The sequence below is a fragment of the Dermacentor silvarum genome, chromosome 10, assembly GCF_013339745.2.
Source record: "Dermacentor silvarum isolate Dsil-2018 chromosome 10, BIME_Dsil_1.4, whole genome shotgun sequence".
In the NCBI taxonomy this organism is placed as follows: domain Eukaryota; kingdom Metazoa; phylum Arthropoda; class Arachnida; order Ixodida; family Ixodidae; genus Dermacentor; species Dermacentor silvarum.
Window position 1 is genome coordinate 3,207,943 of NC_051163.1, and position 19,025 is coordinate 3,226,967.

Here is a 19,025-nt window from a genome sequence, read left to right on the forward strand (position 1 = left end):
CGCCAACCCCTGGGTAGCCAGAAATAGAACACTGAAGAGGCCCAATAACAACTTGTCTTTTGTTGCATTATTTTAATACCTGCTAGTTCTTCCCTTTGTTTTTGGTTCCACAAACTTTGAATTGACAAGGCTCTGCTGTCATATTCAACAGCAGCATTTTATTTTAAAAAATATTAAAACAGGCTAGGATGTAGTTCCATAGAATGGTGGCCCTAATGCTGTCAAACATATTTCCGTAAGCCTTTTTCCATGAGACCAGCCATCAGAGAGCATGGCACACCTACAACCATGATGCAGCGCTGCTGACATCACTGGGCGACACATTGGCAACACTTACCACAGCAAAAAGGACTGAGCTGATGAACCAGAAGAGCATGCCCCCGTGGCCAAACAACTCAAAGTTCTTGTCCGGCACATAGAACTTGCGGTCTGGGAGCACCAACTCCAAAACACCCTGCAAGTAACGACATGGTTACTTAACGAAGCAATTTGGTCATTTTGTTGGAGTTAGTACGCTCTGAATTTAAATTTGTGATGTATGTTGCAGACCATAAATAGTACTAATACATCATGGGGGCCCTATGGTTTATTTTTACAGCACATAAAGAGGAGAGATGGCTGGCAACTCTATCAGTGTTCACATGAATTTTATGAGCCAAGAAGTAACAACAAGCATAAGCTACAATCTAATGCCAGGCACCCATCATGTCATTTCCTCACATTATTACATTGCGTTCTTTATCATTCAGCCAATGGCTTGCAAGACTTACATATTACTTGCAGCAGGAAACCGGTATCTGGTAAACCACTACTCTTTGCCATTCAAAAAGTCTGTTCAATATCGTTTTGTGCAACTTTGTAAAAACAGTAGTAAGCTCTGGATAGGTTTATCGCTTGCAAAAAACTGCATCCAACATGTTTTGTGAATTGCAATAAAGCGGTGGCTCATCAGATACCTCTTTCCTGCTGCATGCAGTAGGTTTGTCAGATGAGCTATTGCCTGAATGATAGGTTAAGAGAGCATTGTAATAATGTCAGGAAAGGACACAATGGTTGGCTAGCAATGCATTGCAGCACACGTGGGTGCAAACTGTTTCTTCAAAAAACATTGGTGTTGTTAAGACACAAAGATGAACTAACATGATTCATAATTGAAGACGCGGAAATTGCAAGTTTGGGTTCTGGCTGCTTCAGCACTCTGTCCCTATCTCTGTCAGAAAAAAAAAAGTCATTTCTTTAATGTGTTCTAGTGTGCTCTTGATGGAGTGAGTTCTTTTACTTGGTAGAATATGTGTATCAAAGCAATAAATCGCACCCCTGTGCACAACATTTGTGATGCTATATGTGCGTTGTTAGTGTTCAGCAGAACCTCGTTGATATGATTTGGTTAGCACGATTTCCCGGCGTCAACAATCGCCATCGACATCACAAAAAATTACCCAATACAAACACCCTTCTTTTTGCCAGTTGACATGTTTGCTGAAAACAACATCCTTGAGCACCAACTTTCAGTAAATCACGAAACTGCGATCGCATGACATGTTTTCCAGCCACTAGAATCAAGAAAAGGCGTGAGGTGTGTGCAATCGAAAACAATAGCCACCCGCTGCAGTAGCTTCCCCTCAGTACTCGCTCGCCACCCGTGTTACGTGAGAACGCCAGCACGCACTCAGTTTCCTATTTACCAGCACATCTCCTCACGGGTCGTCGCATGCTGCATTCATGGCTATCACTGCAAACCCTATCGCGATAAACATTTTTATTTATCTGCTTCACAGCGCTTGTGACATAGTACTGTTGGAAGCGTACTGCATGCTAGTCATAGCCGATAACTCAAACGTGCTGCCATTCCTTGCCACCTTTTTGAGTGGGACCGGTCTGAAGTTTGCATCGCTTGCAGAAATGAAAGCAGCCCACAATTGCCAAATTGGCTGAACATGCTATATGCTGCCCTCGTGCACCACTTGCACAGCCAGGAATGGCACACGTTAGCTTGCAGAGCATTCATTCCAGCTTACTTGTTATGTGCCGTGCCCCACATGAACATGAATGAAATTCGTTCAGCGCGGGCACTGTGGGCCCACGTATCACACAGCGATGAGATTTTCACACAGCTACCACAATTGTCTTGCCACAAAAACTACACCAAATTGTAGATGTGGCGTGTGATGGTCTTGTTAAAGGGCCCCTAAACCACCTCAGATATTTTTTGAACATTTCAAGTAAACACGCGCATCGAGTTCAGAATGCCGTCACGATCAACTATTCCAAACGCTGCAGCGCTACGCGCCGCGGGCGCACCACTAAATAAAAAAAAACAATGCCGTCCTCTTCTCCTGGCCTTTCCGGTATCCCCAGCGGTCGTCATGATATCAGCAGGGTGCATCTGGTGATGTCAACGGCGGTTACGACGTCCATTGGTCGAACAAGGACCTATGACTTCCGGTTCGTCTGCTAGCAGGTACGCGCGCTCCCTGCTCTTCCTCGTCATGTTGCTCGCTTGTGCGCCCTTGCGAATCAGTAATAACAGCCCGCAACGCAAGTGCCAAATCGCTCGCGTTCCATCGAACACAGTCGTGCTTACCGGTCTGATTGCTGCGCGAACAGAGTGCGACAGTGTTGGCCTTTCTAGACGTGCGCACAACGCAGGGTGCATAGCGGCACGCTTCGCATGAGCACGGGCCGGCACGGCAGCCACAGCGGGTAGCCAAGAAGCACTGAGTCGTGGCTAAGGCCTGTCCACGTTACTGGCACGGTAACTCGCCGCATGCCGCTTGCCATTCGCGGGCCACTATTAGACAGCGGTTTTGCTCGCGAACGGCGAGATTTCCTTGTCGTACGTAGAGAGGATGAGACCGGGACTCACTTGTGCGGCAGCCTCACTGCCGCTGATCGCTCGTCGGCACCGATATTGTCACTAGGCCTTTTCCGGTTCCCTTCAAAGCTAAAGCAGACGGCGCTTCAAAATGAATTACCGACCCTCACAAGCCGCAATATTTTCTTATCGTTGTTATCGCTTTTCACAATAATTGGACACAAAGAAGATAAATATGCTGATATTAGCAGCGCTGTCGGCTGCAATGCGAGCACAGCCGAGCCGGTCGACTCCCGTCGGTAGCCGTGCACTACAGCTGAGCTGCAGCCGATGTTTTCGTCACCGCTGGCGGAGGCGCGCAGCTTCGCGGTCGTCGATTAGCCCGTTGATCGTGCTGCGGGCGGTGTGCCGGCCAAACTGCTGTCCACTTTGGACACCTCTCGCGCGGCAGACGTTCTACGGCACTGGAGGCCAGTTCGCCGTCGGTATATTTGCCGCTAGCGTGGACATGCCTTAACCGAAAATGGACAGCGCGTTGGCAATGACGTATGTCACGTGACATTTGGAGGAGCACTCGGCGAGGAGGAGAGACCAGTCGACGAGGAGAGTAACGAAGGAAAGAGCAAAACGAGCGAGGGCCGTGTTTTGATCATCAAATCCGTGTAGCTCCGCTATTACGGCACCATTTCAAAACATTCTCACGTCTACGTGTTAGTTGTAGACTTGTGCACAACTGCAACACCACAACTAAATTTCAACCTCTGGGTGGTTTAGCGGCCCTTTAAGCCCAAACTGTACCGTAAAAATTTGTTGAAGTACGTTGGTGTTGAATTTGTTTTGGCCCATCATGGAACCCAGTTTTTGGGGAACCCCAGTTCTCCAAACACAAACACGGCAGCCAGACATTTCCAGTTCGACATCCCATGCCCAAAGCCACTCGGTGAAAAGATCACGCATCATGTATACTTTCTTGTGGAATGCATATTATACCGGAAGGCCTTTCACTTTCTAGAAGCAGCGTGGCAATCCGCTTAGCCAATAATAAATGGCTGCAGTTTGCACGAGCCATCTAGATTTGTAGCGAGCGAAACTGAGACAGGTACCTTGCTTGTTTTTCCTCCGTGGTATGTACTGCCCTTCAGATGCAATATCTTGTTTCGCAGTCTCTGCTAAAACAGAGCCATTTCATTGGCATTGAACATTTCTGATTGTGCAAGAAGCGACTGCAGCCATGTTAGGAGAAGTGCACTTGCAGGGGCGCAGCATTCCATATATCGAACATACCGATATACAGGAGTTCAATATGTGCCTACAACAGTGCTATACTTTTGCATGGGATCTCCAAGGGGATGTTAATACTGTTCTATATACACAACAATTCGATACATTCGGGTTCGATACATCAACCAGGATTGACTGTAGTTAACAGTAAAATTAAGTGGAGTTAAATAAAACCTTGACATAAAAAAGGATCATATTCTGATAATGGCTCCTAAAAAAGCCTCCTCCTCCCACCTGTGTGCCTGAGTAGAGCAGTGCCACAAAGGAGGTGACCACGAGCACCCGCTGGATGCTGGTGCGGCTGTCCAAGTGGCCTACACACACAAAAAAAAAAGCAATGGTCAGTGCCTGTTTAAATAAGTGCATAGTATGCACCCACCAAAGGCCAGGCCAAAGATGAGCACACTCATCTCAGTGGAGAGCAGGAAGAAGCGTACGGCCACCCACAGTGCCTGCAGATCAAATAAAACAGGTAGTACATCACACTTTCCGAGACAGAAACTTGTACATGGCATGCTCACTTGCACTGCTTACAATCAGGAGAAGTCAGGAGAATGTTCTAGAGCCCCTGAAGCTTTCCTGGACTAGTCTGTAATCTAACGGCGTCACAATGAGGTGCTCAATTTATTTCATTTGAAAATACTGTCAATTCCTCATTGGGATTATCAGCAGTTGCCCATCCAGTTTAGGATTTGAAGCAATTCTTGGAGCATGATAAAAGCAGTTTTAGAAGCAGTTTAGGGGCAGCCAGACCAGCCTTCTGGAGCAAAAAAATTGGCTTTTGTACCATTTAGAGCATTACTGCAGCAATGAGTAGCCATTTGGCGCAGCTTGTTATTACTGCGCAATCAGTCAATACTGCTCAACAGAAAAAGAAGACAAGTCAGCAGCAGTCAATTAATCTTGCCTTCCCACAAACGATATGCCACACACGGTATGTTGCAAACAGGCTTTTATATGGGCACATAAAAAGCTTTTGTAAACAATTACATAAAATTTTGTAGGCTAGTGAGAACAAAGCTATGCCACCAGGTGTAAGACAAGACAATAAATTACAACTGTGCTAAAACAATTTGCACCGTCAGGCATAAGACAAAAAGTGATGGCAAATGTCTTATGTGCTCTGATGTGCTTGACCACATATTATATCGATACATGCATATTGCGTGTTTCTGTGGACGATGCGGGCGGACACCCCGACAAAGACAACGAACTGCTTCTGAGTCTCGAGCTGTCAGCTGAACTGGCCAGCGCTGCAGTTATCCTTTGTAAATATACTTTGTAAATAGTTTCCAGTGCTTAATCCTTCGTTCGCGAAACATTTTGGTCGAGAATGCCATTCCCTGTCCTCGCCACGGAGCTCCACAGCAGCCGCACCGTCCTGCTTTCCGCCATGGCTCCCGGTGACGAAACCTCGGCTGCTTCTACTCCTGCAACCCCGAAAACAATGTACGTCACGGTTACCAATCTCCGCGATCCTGGAATATTCTCCGGCAAAGCTAATGTCGACGTTGAGGACTGGCTCAGCCTGTATGAGCGTGTTAGCCGAAACAACTGCAGGGACGCTACCTAGCGAATGTCCTATTCTACTTGGGCGGAACACCTCGTGTCTAGTTCTGGACACACGAGGACGAGATCTCTAGCTGGGATGCTTTCAAGGAGAAGGTCGGCAGCTGGCTGCTAGAAAAGAGCTTGCTACCGGAGTTCAGTCTTCTACTGAATCGTATGTCTTGTACATTTCAGACATGCTCTCTCTTTACCGGAAAGTCGACGAGAAAATGGCCGAGGTTGACAAAGTAGGACACGTACTCAAAGGGATCACGGATGACACGTTCAACTTGTTGGTATTTCACAATGTTTCCACCACTGATGTCATTGTCAAGGAATGCCGCAGCTTTGAGCTCGCGAAGAGCCAGTGCATCATTCCACAGTTCTCCCGGCTTCCTAACACGGCTGCGACGTCGTCCTCTGTCGACCTTACCGCTTCACCCCCCTAATCAATGAGAACGTCACACGTATTGTTCACCACGAGCTCGAGGCTACAATTCCTGCCCTGTTCCATCCACGCCCACTTGACCTCACCATTGACCAACCTGCCCCAGCGATCCCTCTCATTGAGGCAGTTGTGTGGCAAGAATTTGCCAACCTCGGTTTTCCTGCTGCCTGCTCTGTCTCCCGACCTGAAGCCAGACCGGCGCAGACAGCTGCGTCTCGCAGCGATTTGTATTCCCCTCCCAGATACCGCAATCCTACAGAGTGGAGAACTCTGGACGACAAACCAATTTGCTTCCGTAGCCTCCGAATTGGCTACGTAGCTAGCCACTGCCGCACCTCCTGGACGTCACCATATTCCAGCTACTTTTCCCCGTCTCCTCGCCCATATGCGACCCTCGCCGCTACTCACCTTGCCGCATGCCTCCTACCTCTGACATATCCGTCGATGACAGTCGTCCAGCTCGCTCACCGTCACCCCGTCGCTCCAGCCGTTGGTCACCATCGCTACTGCCACGCCACTATTCGTTGCCGATCAATTATGGACTTGATCAGAGTAACCAGTTAGGCTTGTTGTATGAACATTGCAAGAAGGCTGTTGTTAAAAGTCAGCGCTGTGTCTGTGTTTTTTGTGTGCCTCTCTTGTCTTCGTTTTCGTCGGTTCCGCGCTGTAGCCTTCTACGATATTCTACAATTATGGACCCTCCTGGATGGCAAAGACCATGCAGCTCCTGGGGGTAGTGTTGCATTATCTTCATCGTGTTGAAATCCTCCATTGACGCTCCCAACGAATCAGAACTTACTTGATGCTTACGTCGACAGTGTCCCTTTGACGTTGTTAATAGATACTGAAGCCCTGGTGCCCATTATGAGTTATAACCTCCGTCGTTCACTGAAGAAGGTTCTCATGCCTGCTACTACATGAGCCGTATCCGTGGCTGATGGCAGCACTGTTGCTGTCTCTTGAATGTGTACTTCCCGTATAAGTATCGCCGACCGCCACGTTCCCGTTCTTTTTACAGTGCTGAGCAATTGTCCCCATGACCTAGTCCTCGGACTCGACTTTCTTACGGCGCATTCAGCTTTGATCAACTGTTCTGCCGGTACCCTTTGCCTCGAACTTCCTCTACTCACGCATATTCGTGCCGAACTGTCGAACAACTTTAGAACGACCGCATTCATCCGCCTGCCGCCTACAGCCTTGACTTTCGTCAATTTGCTATCATCTTTTCTTGTGCCCGATGGTGATTACATTACCACACCTGTTCCTGATGTCCTTTTGATTGATCTGATTTTGATTTGCCTCACTCTTAACCACCGTCGATAAGCGGACATGCCTCCTCGTCGTCAATTTTGGCCTGACAAAGCAAGTTCTGCATATCGGCTGCAACGCTGCGCGCTATAGGACGTCTACGTTTTCAATAGACATTTGCTCCGATTCTTGACCATGTCAACAGGATGCTATTTGCCCTGTTGCAACATTTAGTACCATGATTGCTGCAAACCTATTGCCTGAACAAGCAGCAGCTGTGTGTCGCCTTTTGGTTTCCTACCATGACATCTTCGACCCCAGCAATCGACAATTGGGCCAGATTTCAAATGTTAAGCATCACAGAAATACCGGTGATGCTAGTCCTATTCATTTCCGGCCATATCGAGTTTCTGCTTCAGAGCGTAAGGTTATTCAAGAGGAAGTGAACAAGATGCTCGCCAAAGGCAATGTTGAATCCTCGTCGAGCTCTTCGGCGTCGCCCAATGTGCTTGTTAACAAGAAAGATGGCAGGTGGCGTTTCTCCGTAGATTATCATCATCTAAACCGAATTACTAAAGAAAGACGACTGCCTCCTGCCTCGCATTGATGACGCCCTCGATTGTCTCCACGGTGCCAACTACTTTTCATCAATAGACCTTCGGTCTGGTTATTGGCAAATTTCTGTCGATGAAAAGGACCAAGAGAAGACCACGTTCGTCACCTCTGATGGTCTATATAAATTCAAAGTTATGCCATTCGGTCTATGCAATGCCCCAGCAACATTCGAACGTATGATGGACTCTTTACTTCAAGGGTTCAAATGGTCAACATGCCTGTGCTACCTAGACGACGTTCTCATATTTTCACCTACATTTGAGATACACCTTGAGCACTTATCAGCTGTTCTTAAAAGTCTTCCGCAAGGCTGGGCTCCAACTAAATTCATCTAAGTGTCACTTCGGTCGTCGGCAGATTACAATGCTGGGCCACCTCGCCGACGCATCCGGTATTCAACCAGACCCAGAGAAAACGTAACTGACACCGCCCGGAAAGTACGAAGTGTGACCGTGTGGCAACCCCGCGAGTATGGAGGTTCCATTTCTCCGCACGCGTAGCTACTACGGCCGCAGAAAGCGCGAGAGAAGCAAGCGGAAAGAAGGGCGAAAGAAGGAAGAGATGCACCTCTGTTGCTAGGCGACACTTGTCGGCGGAACATGCGGTAGTGTTCGAACGGTCCTGCGCGCGACAATCGCCACTTCGGGACCTTCTCAGAAAGAACAGCTCGCCTGACTGTTCTGCTCACCCACTGTTACTCTGCCTTGGAACGAAAAAGTGCGAGTCGAGAGCCAAAGAATTTTGCGGTGATGCCCGACCCAATGCACGCCTTCTGGCCCCGCTGCTCTACTGAGCTGCACTGTTGGAATATCCGTCCATGCGGGGCCTTCGGGCACACTGCGCTGCTGTAGAGCGCCGTCCTAAACCAGGGACAAATCCACTGCAACGCACGCCGGCATGTTATCTGAGGGCTGGGGGGTGCGGGGGCTTGGCAGAGCATCCCCATAAGATATGATTTTGGGTGGCCAGCTGGTTCTGACCGCAATTTAGGCTAATTGGGTCCACCTGTCCACACGTAATAAAAGCCAATCTGAAAAACTACTGCCAGCTCCCTCGGAGGAAGCCTGGGAGGCCCTCTTAGGGTCAGAAGACAAGACCATTCAAGAAAATCTCACGACCTGGGCTTTGCAGGGCGCCTCAACCGAGGCCACCTAGAGGCCAAGGCCTTCAGATCTACTGTCTGAAATTTTTAATTAAGTTTTTTTCCTCCTCCTGGGTGGTGCGGAAAAGGCGTGCGTGAAAGAACCTGTATGCGCGCGGGATTGACAGCCGCTTCCCTTGCGACATGCCGCTGACACTGATTTGCGTGATCGTCGCCCTGCTTTCGAGTCTTTTTCGGAACTCGTGGAGTGATTATCGTGCGTGGACGATTGACCTTTCGAGAGGCGGCCGCTCCGCTTTCCGACGCGCTGATGCTGCGTGCCAGCATAGTTTTTTTTTTCCCCTCAGGCGCCATCTCAGGCTTTCCGGACCCGTGCGCCACGGCATCCGCTTTCTGCGCCCTGTCGTATCCTAGCCTCTTGTTTCGGCTGCCCGTGACTGGATACACGGAAATCTAAGAATCCCAAATTTTGGAATATGAGTTCGTAGTACTGAGGCGTTGTTAACATGAAACGGAAACTGAATAACGATTGTTATTCTGAAAAGTTCGGTATTCTGAAGTTCGTAGTACTGAAATATTTTTACATTGAAACTATAAGAAGTCAGCAACGGATTTCTGAAAAGTTCGTTATTCTGAGAAGTTTGTTATTGTGGGGTTTGTAGTAACGAGATTTTACTTATCAACGTCTGGCAACAAGTGGGTTGCTGTGGCGACAGATTATGCCACGCGCTACAACAGAGCGCTTCCTACAAGCTGCGCCACAGGTGTCGGCAATTTTCTTTTACGCGACGTGATTCTGCAGCATGGAGCTCCACACCAACTGCTCACTCACCGTGGTCGGGCATTAATTTCTAACAGTCATCGCCGACATCCTATAGTCCAGTTAAACCAAGCACAAGCTGACTACGTCTTACCATCCACAGACTAATGGTCTGACGGAGCGTCTCAATCGATGCCTGACAGACATACTTGCAAAGTATGTCTCGTCCGACCATAGTGATTGGGACCTTACCCTACCCTATGCCACATTTGCATATAATTTTTTGCGTCACGACACTGCCTGTTCTTGTTAGGTTGACAAGCCACATTGCTACTGCACGCATCCCTTCCATTCGCCGCAGCAGAGACCAGCGAGTATGCACTTGACGCCGTCACCAGGGCAGCCCAAGCCTGCGAAATTGCTCGCGCTTGCCTCCTGACCTCCCAAGAGAACCAACGGTGTTTGTACAACGGTGATTGTACAACGGTACAACGGTGAATGAGGGAGACGCCAGCACCATTGCGCGAGCTTCACCTGTTCTGCCATCCCTTGCCTTCGTTCCCCGCCCGTGCATAACCGGCTCCCACGGTGGCGCTGCGCACGCGGTGGGTTGCGGTGAGGGCAGGGTGCTGACGTCACTATGCAGCCACGTCGGCTGCTAGTGGCGGAGCGTGGCTCTCTGATCTCCGGGACCAGCGCACGGTACGTAGATGCTTTCCTCTTGTCCGCTGGCACCTTTGTGACTAGCACTGGAGCTCGCGCACAATGCCTTTGCCCGTGCGGGGAGCGCGTACTTTGTGCTGATCCTTTTCTTGACGCTAAGCCGACGAGCGGTGCCTAACGCTCGCGCAAGGTCGTACCACGCCGAGCCGCACTTGCCAAAAGCCTAAGCCGAAGGATATTGCCAGAGCTCTCGCGAGTTGACCCAGTGGTTATCGCCAGAGCAAGTAGCATAGCTGCCGGGACTTTTCCTAGCGGGCGTGTCCCAGCTTGAGCCTGTGCTCTCGCCGCGACGTGCTATAGGCGCCTGTTATTGTATTTTCGCCCTGGTGCGGGACCTCTTTGGCTCCCCGCCGCGCGGGCGTTTGTGCAGTGCTGGTGCCGACGGATTCAATAAAAGGTTTCCGTCAACTCAGGGCTTTACTGTGTTTTTGCGTACGTCGCTCAGTAGCCCCTTGCAGCCTCTGAGCTTGAGCGCGAGCGGTGCCGGAGGCGACAGCTGATGCTGCCCTGTGGCTCGCTAAGCTCAAACCCGCGGTGGTTGGTCTCCTGTGAGACACCAAGAACCCACACTGGCGTCCAACGCGGATTCAAAGGCTCATTAAGCCTTTGTCTGTGCTTAGCCGAGTCAATACGCCTTAGCGAATTGGACTCGCCGCGTTATGTCTGCTAGGCGTGCTACAGACCCCCCCACAGCAATCCAAGTTTTGCTTGTAACCTAAATGATAGCCTAAATCAACTTAATGCTACACATCCCAACGCGTGCATTCTTCTTTTTGGCGATTTTAATTTTTCATCTACTGACTGGCAGAACTCAACACCAACAAGCAATACTGAAATAACTAACTTTGTTGATGTGTGTCTAAATTTCAATCTCACCCAGTTAGTAACAAAACCCACAAGCGTCGTAGGTGAATCGTCAAACATCTTGGATCTCATACTAAATAATGACCCTGAAACTTTATCAACTCTTACTTATCTCCGCGAGATTAGCGACCACAAATTTCTGCATGCTACTTTCACCTTCATCCCGGAATCGCGCCAAAGTTCCATAAAACGATTCGCCTTTACGACAAAGGCAATTAAAATGAAATCAATAACCAATTGCTGGCTTTTTTTCAAAATTTCGAAGGGTGTTTCCATGACCGATCAACTGAACATAACTGGCTTACTTTCAAAACCAAAATTACAGAACTAACAACCAAATTTATTCCCATCATTACATATCGTGCCAATCATAACAAACCATGGTTTTCAAAGTTATTTAAAACAATTGAGAACAAAAAGAAGCTCCTTTTACGTGCAGCAAAACGAAACCCCAGCGCATGCGCATGGAACAAATATTACTGAGGCCGAGTCAACATGCTTACAGTCCATTTGTAATGCAAAACACGCATTCTTTCAAACTGACCTGCCGAAGATCTTAACCAACAACCCGAGAAAGTTCTGGCAAGTTCTAAACCCTGATAAGGTGCCGATCATCACACTTACTAACACACTTGGTGAGGAAGTGAGCGACATTGAATGTGCAAATATGTTTAACACTGCATTCTCATCCGTCTTCACAAACGAAACCGATCTGACACCATCTGTCCCAACTGGCCAACCAAGATCACTTATGCCATCAGTCACATTTTCTGCGCGTGGCATCACCTGTATCATTGAAAACATTAAGATGTCATCTTCTGCAGGTACTGACGAAATCACCAGCAAACTGTTAAAAAATACTCGACATGCCATCTCAGTGTATCTATGATTACTGTTCACGCAATCACTTTCCACAGGTAGCATACCCAGCGATTGGAAAGTGGGGAAGGTCGTTCCGGTCTTCTAATCAGGTAACAAACAATCGCCCCTCAATTACCACCCCATCTCTTTAACAAGTGTGCCATGTAAAATCATGGAACATGTCATCTATTCTCACATAATGAATTTTCTAGACTCAGTATACTAATTTCTTTCATCCTTCTCAATACGTATTCCGTAAGAACTTATCCTGTGAAACACAATTAGCTATTTTTGCCCATGACTTGCATGTAAACCTTGATTCTAACCTCCAAACTGACGCAGTCTTTCTGGATTTCGCGAAAGCCTTCGACAAGGTGCCTCACAAGCGTTTGATACTAAAACTTTCCTTGTTAAATTTACATCCTGACATATTGCAGTAGATAGAGGAATTTCTGGCTAACCGTACCCAATTTGTTCGCGTTAATAATCAAACCTCTAGTTCTCTTCCCGTAACATCAGGCGTACCGCAAGAGTCAGTCCTTGGTCCCCTCCTATTTCTAATATATATTAACGACCTACCAACGCACGTCTCTTGTAACATCCGTATCTTTGCCGATGACTGTGTTATCTATCGCACCGTTAATAACCCCTCTGATCAAATAGCTCTCCAAAGTGACCTAAACTGCGTCCAGAACTGGTGTCTGGACGCAGTTTCTGAAATGGCTCATGAAACTAAACCCCGATAAATGCAAACTCGTGTCGTTCAACCGAAAACGTAGTCCTCTCCTGTTCCCTTATACTATCTCGCATGTCACCATAGATTAACACAGTCTTATAAGTACCTCGGCGTAACGTTATCTAATAATCTAACCTAGAACGCGCATGTCACCAAAATCTTATCATCTGCTAACAAAAGCCTTGGATTCTTAAAACGTCATCTACGTCACGCGCCACCAGACCTCAAACTGCTTGCCTACAAGTCACTCGTACGCTCTAAGCTGGAATATGCATCTGCCATCTGGAGCCCTAACCAAAAATATCCAATAAAGTGCCTAGAATCGGTACAAAATCGTGCCACAAGATTCATTCATTCGTGCTATTCATACAATACCAGTATATCATCGTTAAAAGCAGAGTCCGGCATATCAACGCTGGCTTGTCGGCGTCGTATCGCTAGTTTGTACTTATTCCATAAGGTTTTTTAAAGCTCACTTAATCATCCACCCTAAATTAGTCCTCCGGCACGCATTTCACTTCGCATTGGTCATCCCCTCCAAGTCACCCGGCCACGTGCGCACACTACCACTTTTGCCTCATCATTCTTTCCATGCTCAGCCTCAGACTGTAACGGCCTTCCACACGACATCGCTGCAATCACCTGCCCATCCACATTTTGTAACTTCCATATTGAAGCGCGAGCAAACATGTACTTAAACATCCTTTCCTTGTGTATTTATTTACTTTATACTTGTTGCCCACCCCTTATGTAATACCCCCAACTCTGGGGGCATTTAAGGTAATAAAGTGAAGTGAAGTGAAGTGAAGGCGTAGTGACCTTTGTCCTTTGTTAGTGCTAGCAGACGCCATGTTGTTCGAGAACGGGGCCAGTGCCTCCCTTGAGCAGCGCACTCCCGCACACTCGCTTGTAACGACCCCCTGTGGGGACGGCAACGTGAGGCGCTACGTACCAGCTCCCTTTGGAGCAGTAGCGTTGTTTGGAAACGGGGCCAGAGCCCTCTCCGAACAGTGCACATGGGCACATTCGTCTGCCACAGCTCCCTTTGCAATGCCAAAAAGTGCGATGTCGCAGCGCTCCCGATCATCGACTCCTTCGAGAGTAAACGGAGCGCAGGGCGGAAATGGGGCCTTAGCCCTCTCCGACTTTTGCCCGTTGGCTGCTTCTCAATTGAACAGCCAAAACCAGTGGAACGCTGCGGCCCCCTGTGGGGATTACAACATGGCGACCACGAATTTCACTCATACGTCTCCCTTTGGAGTACAATCGGTGGCGCCCAGTGGCACACCGATCGAGCAAACACCTGTTTTATCGACGCTGGCTGCTTCTCAATTGAACAGCCAAAACCAGTAGAATGCTGCGGCCCCCTGTGGCGATTACAACATGGCGACCACGAATTTCGCTCATACGTCTCCCTTTGGAGTACATTCGGTGGCGCCATGTGGCACACCGATCGAGCATGCGCCTGTTTTGTCAACACTGGCTGCAAATGGCCTAAGCAATTCACGTATAGCTGCCTCAAGTGGCGGCTATGAACGACAGCAGGCGCACCCCGCTAGGAGCCCTTTTTGCTCTGGGGACGGCGGCGCGCCGGCCGGTATCCCTGTGGAAACCGCGCCACTCATCGAGCTGGACGTCAGTTCATCCTTGCTCGATCGCGCCGCTAACGCGCCAACGGCTCCCTTTGGAGCAGGCGCACAGACGCTGTTGCATAACGCCGCCGAAATGATCCAGGCGCTCTCTGGGGCAGTTAAAACGCTGTCGGCTGTTCAGAAATGCGCTCACCCCGCTGTACGGCTGGCAGTCCCGACCTACAGCGGATACGGTGACCTGCTTAGTGCCAGGGACTACTGTTACTCCTTCGCACGCTACCAGAGAGCTCTGGGTTTGAACGATCAGGATGTACTCGGACGCGTCGTCCCTGTTGCACTCACTGACTCGGCGGCTAGGTGGTACAGGCTTTCCGGACACCATGCAACAACCCTCGAGGAGTTCCGCGCGGCATTCCTGCGTGAATTCCTACCCGCTGACTACGAGAGTCGGATGCGGCGAGAGCTTGGGCTACGTACACAGGCTCCTGATGAGTCGCTTCAGGAGTACGTACGGGCGATGCAAGACCTTTTCTTAGTCGCCGAGCCCAATGCCTCGAACGAGGAACGCGTCGAACGGGTGATCAGGTAGGCACATCCAACCTTTTCGGCGTACCTGCGTGGCGGCCGCTTCCAAAATCTGGAGGAATTGGCCGCCAAGGCAAAGCGCATTCAAGGTGACATTATCTCCCCGCGCACCTATTGCCCATTGCTGCCCGCCAGCGAGGCCCTTGAGCCGAGCTCAACGGCCTCGCTTGAGGGCCTCGCTGGAGCGTGGAGAGGGCCTGAGCCTTTTCCCCAACGGCAACAACCCGGCCAAGCTGCCTTTGCGGCTGCAAGCGGGTGTGCTTGGGAGCTGAGCGCGCGTGCTCTCGATCCCTACACGCACAGGAGGCGGGCAGCCTGTGGCACCTGTGCTGCGCCACCGCCCGAAACGCATGCACAGAGACGCTTTTCGACCCAGCGCATCGCGGAGGGAGTGGCTCGTTATCGGCACATTGACCGAGCAGCGAGCCGACCCCGGCAGGGAGCTGAAGTCGCTCCACCTCAGGAAAGATACTACGGCAGAGTACGCTGTTTTCGCTGCCAACAACGCGGGCACATTGCAAGGAATTGCACCGCGCCCCGGTCTCCTGTGAGGCCAGGAAACGGGAGCGCAGGTCGCTCCTGAAGGCACGAGTGACCGAACCTTTGCTTATTCGCTCGGCGTACCGAGCAGGTTGTGTTGCTGGTGCGCACGCGCCGTTTATTCCGGTGACCATTGTCGGTCGCGAATTTTCGGCGCTGCTTGACACGTCAGCAAACAGGTTTTGTCCCACTTGCAAAAGCACGCAGTGCGCTTGCAGGACTGCCGAACGACATTCAATCTTGCGAGAGGCATGGCCCATTCGGCTGGCGCCGCAAGGCTGACTGTCAGGTGGGGAGAGCGAATGAGACGCACGTGTTTCGTTTATCTCCCGGGGCTCAGTGTTCCTGTGATTCTCGGAAGGGACTTTCTCCTTAAAACTGGGATCATTGTGGACATTGCGAATGGTGGCTATCGCGATGGTCAGTTCACGTTGCTAAAGCCGTTCATCAGCCCGCCGGCGTCTGATTTTGCCCGTGCAGATGAGGCATCGGAATCGTGTCGCGCATCGAGTTCGGGGGCAAGCCCCCGATTTTCGCGCTCGCCCGCTCATGGTCCCCTTTGGGATTGAGAGGCACAGCACGAACCGTGTCGCACGCAGAATTCGGGGGCAAGCCCCTGCGCTATGCGCTTGTCGACTCACAATCCCCATTGGGATAGAGCGACACGGCACGAAGAGGCACTACATCTGAGTGCCAACGTGGTAGCTGGTGCGCTATCTCGTGCCCCATGGTCCACCCAGAGCTTTTCTCCAGCTGCAACAGCCGCTGCCGGTGCCTTAGCGCCAGCTAGCGTCCGGGGCGAAACGAGCGGAGAGAGAGGCGAGTCCGCAAGCGGGCAAACCTGTTTCTCCGCGCTCCAGGCAAGCAGCGCGCCGGAAAGCGTGCATGCGGGGGAGCTTCTCGAAAGCGAACCCATGACGCCGATGGGTGCAGTCATGAGTGGCGACAAAACCAGCCTCCCCTTTGGGAGAGCTGGTATCGCTTTCAGCAGGCAAGAGCTACTGAAGGCCCAGCAAATTGATCCGTTTTGTCTTAGAGTGAGCGACGGTCTCAGGGGACGAAGCGCCGAGACGCTGCTGGTAGTGCGGCGGGCGCAGGGGGTCCGGAAACAGCGTATGTCGCTGGGTCCCCCACGGATTTATATTTCCTGGATCATGATGGGCTCCTGCTGAAATACATATCCACCGATGATGACTCTGTGGACCCGTTTAAGGTGGCTATCCCCAAAAGTCTGAGAAGCGCACTGTTGCGAAGTTCTCATGACGAACCCTTGGCCGGTCATTTGAGTGGCTCTAAATGTTTTTGCGAAACTAAGCCAAACTGTGACCTGGCCTGGCATAAAGCATGACATTTTTCTCTATTGCTGCTCCTGCCACGTCTGTCAAATGGTGAAATCAAGGGGTGGCAAGCCGCCCAGGCTGATGAAACCAATCGACAGTGAGCATCCATGGCAAGTGGCCACCTGCGATCTTATGGGGCCTTTCCCCAGGAGTAAGCAGGGGTTCACACACCTGATGGTAGTTGTTGATCATTTTTCTAAATGGGTGGAACTGTTTCCGCTTCGTAAAGTGACAGCGCGAGCGGTGCTGGAAAGGCTACAGGAAGTGTTTTGTCGGTTCGGCTTTCCGAAAAGACTGATTACGGACAATGCGTCCTATTTCACCGCTAGGGTGTTTGGTGCTACGTGCCGTTCCCTGGGAATTAATCACTGCACCACTTCGCCCTACCATCCCCAGTCCAATTTGACGGAGAGACTCAATAGAACTCTCAAACCAATGTTAGCGGCCTTTGCCGAACGTCAAAAGGATTAGGCAGACCACTTGAGTGAGCTCGCGTTCGCAGTCCGAACCTCCGAGAATCGCTCAACTGGTTTCTCTCCCGCCTTCCTCAATTTTGGAAGGGAGTTGGCTAATCCGGTGACCAGTGTCATGCAATGGCAGCTCGGGGACGAGGCGGGGCCGGCAGACTGTTCTGCTTACGCTTCAGCACTTCGGGACATGCTTTGTCGGGCTCTCTATAGAGCAAAGGCAGAGTTTGGCGTCGGCTAGGGATTTTGCGCCGGACGACGGACTTTTCCGCAACCGAAGGCCCTCAGTAAAATGCGTAGCCTGAGTAGGCTAGCATCTTTACGGCCAGTGCACGAAAGAAGCTGGCCCCAGCCCAGCGTATTGCAAGTGCTGTTTATGTAGCGTTTTAACAGTGTGCACTTTTTTCTTTTACGAGTACGCATGCTGAGTGTATTTATGTTTGTTTTGTATTTTTGAAACTGTGTTTAATTTTCGCATGTACAGCCTTATAGTTTAATTCATTACTAGTTTTTTTTTTTCTTGTACGTAGACGTAGAAGATTTTTGTTTTTAGTGTTCTTTTCTTTTTCCTTTTTTTTCTTTGCCGAGAAGGAGGTTGTTGATTTGCGCGGTAGTCAGGCGCGGGAGGGGACAATAGTCCCATTGACTTGTCGGCGTGAGGGGGGCAAAGGACGCTTTGCGTCTTCTATGGCGTGGCGCGTTGTGGACGGTGATGAGCATTGCGTTGTTTGGGAGTGTTGCGCAGCCATGGAGAAAACTGCAAGGAGTGCGTGCGTGTGTGTGTGTGCGTGCGTGCGTGGTGCCTGTTGCTCTTCGAAACAACCAGAAGTCGCACCAACTGCTGCATCGGATTGTTGTGGACACTGAAGGAGGACGGGGTCACTGACCCTCTGATGTCAGACCGAGAGCCCAGCTCTCTGCAGTCGCCGCCGCCATACAAACGCCTTGCAGCCACGGTTGTGGCTGCCCCTTTTATCTTGGCTATGGCGGCGTGGCCAGCTGACCCGGCAATGTCCTGCCCCCATCCGGCTGGAGTTCGGGACCGGCACCACCACGAAAGCAACAACTCGATCTACCAACGGTGAGCCCGTTCCTGCTATCAAGACTGCCCTCGAAACTCCTACATCTTCGGCCACCGCCCCTAGCCACAGAACATTACGCGCCGTTTCCCCTTCGCACCTTGGACATTGTCCCGCGCCAGCGGCCGACTATTTTGTTAATATTTCTTCCCCCTCTCGCGGCGTTTTTTTTTATTATTATAGAGCGTAGCATTTTTTTTCCACAATCCTTGTATATAATTATTATTATTATTATAGGGCATAAAATTGTTTTTTATATGTCGGAACGCGGTGTTTTAAGAGTACTTGCTGGGCTGAGGTTAGCATTTATCTTGTGCATGAAAGACTCAATTGTCTTTGGTGCATAAGCGCCTACTAGGCTGTTTCACCAGGCTGGTAGGGGGGCATTTAAGGAGAGGAGGATGTGGGGATTGAGGGAGGT

General features: G+C 50.2%; 1 protein-coding gene across 5 annotated transcripts in view; it reads right to left on the bottom strand.

Moving 5' to 3' along the window:
- Positions 1–19,025, bottom strand: part of LOC119466172 (transmembrane protein adipocyte-associated 1 homolog) — a 125,330-nt gene that overhangs the window by 66,377 nt on the left and 39,928 nt on the right. For 4 of the 5 annotated variants that reach the window (XM_049657275.1, XM_049657272.1, XM_049657273.1 and 1 more), the window contains 3 exons: positions 4,476–4,548; positions 4,331–4,410; positions 338–454 (listed from right to left, as the gene is read on the bottom strand). In XM_049657275.1, the coding sequence (XP_049513232.1) occupies positions 338–454; positions 4,331–4,410; positions 4,476–4,548 (270 nt within the window). The remainder of the gene's footprint in view (positions 1–337; positions 455–4,330; positions 4,411–4,475; positions 4,549–19,025) is intronic. The other variant, XM_049657276.1, reaches the window with a different exon arrangement.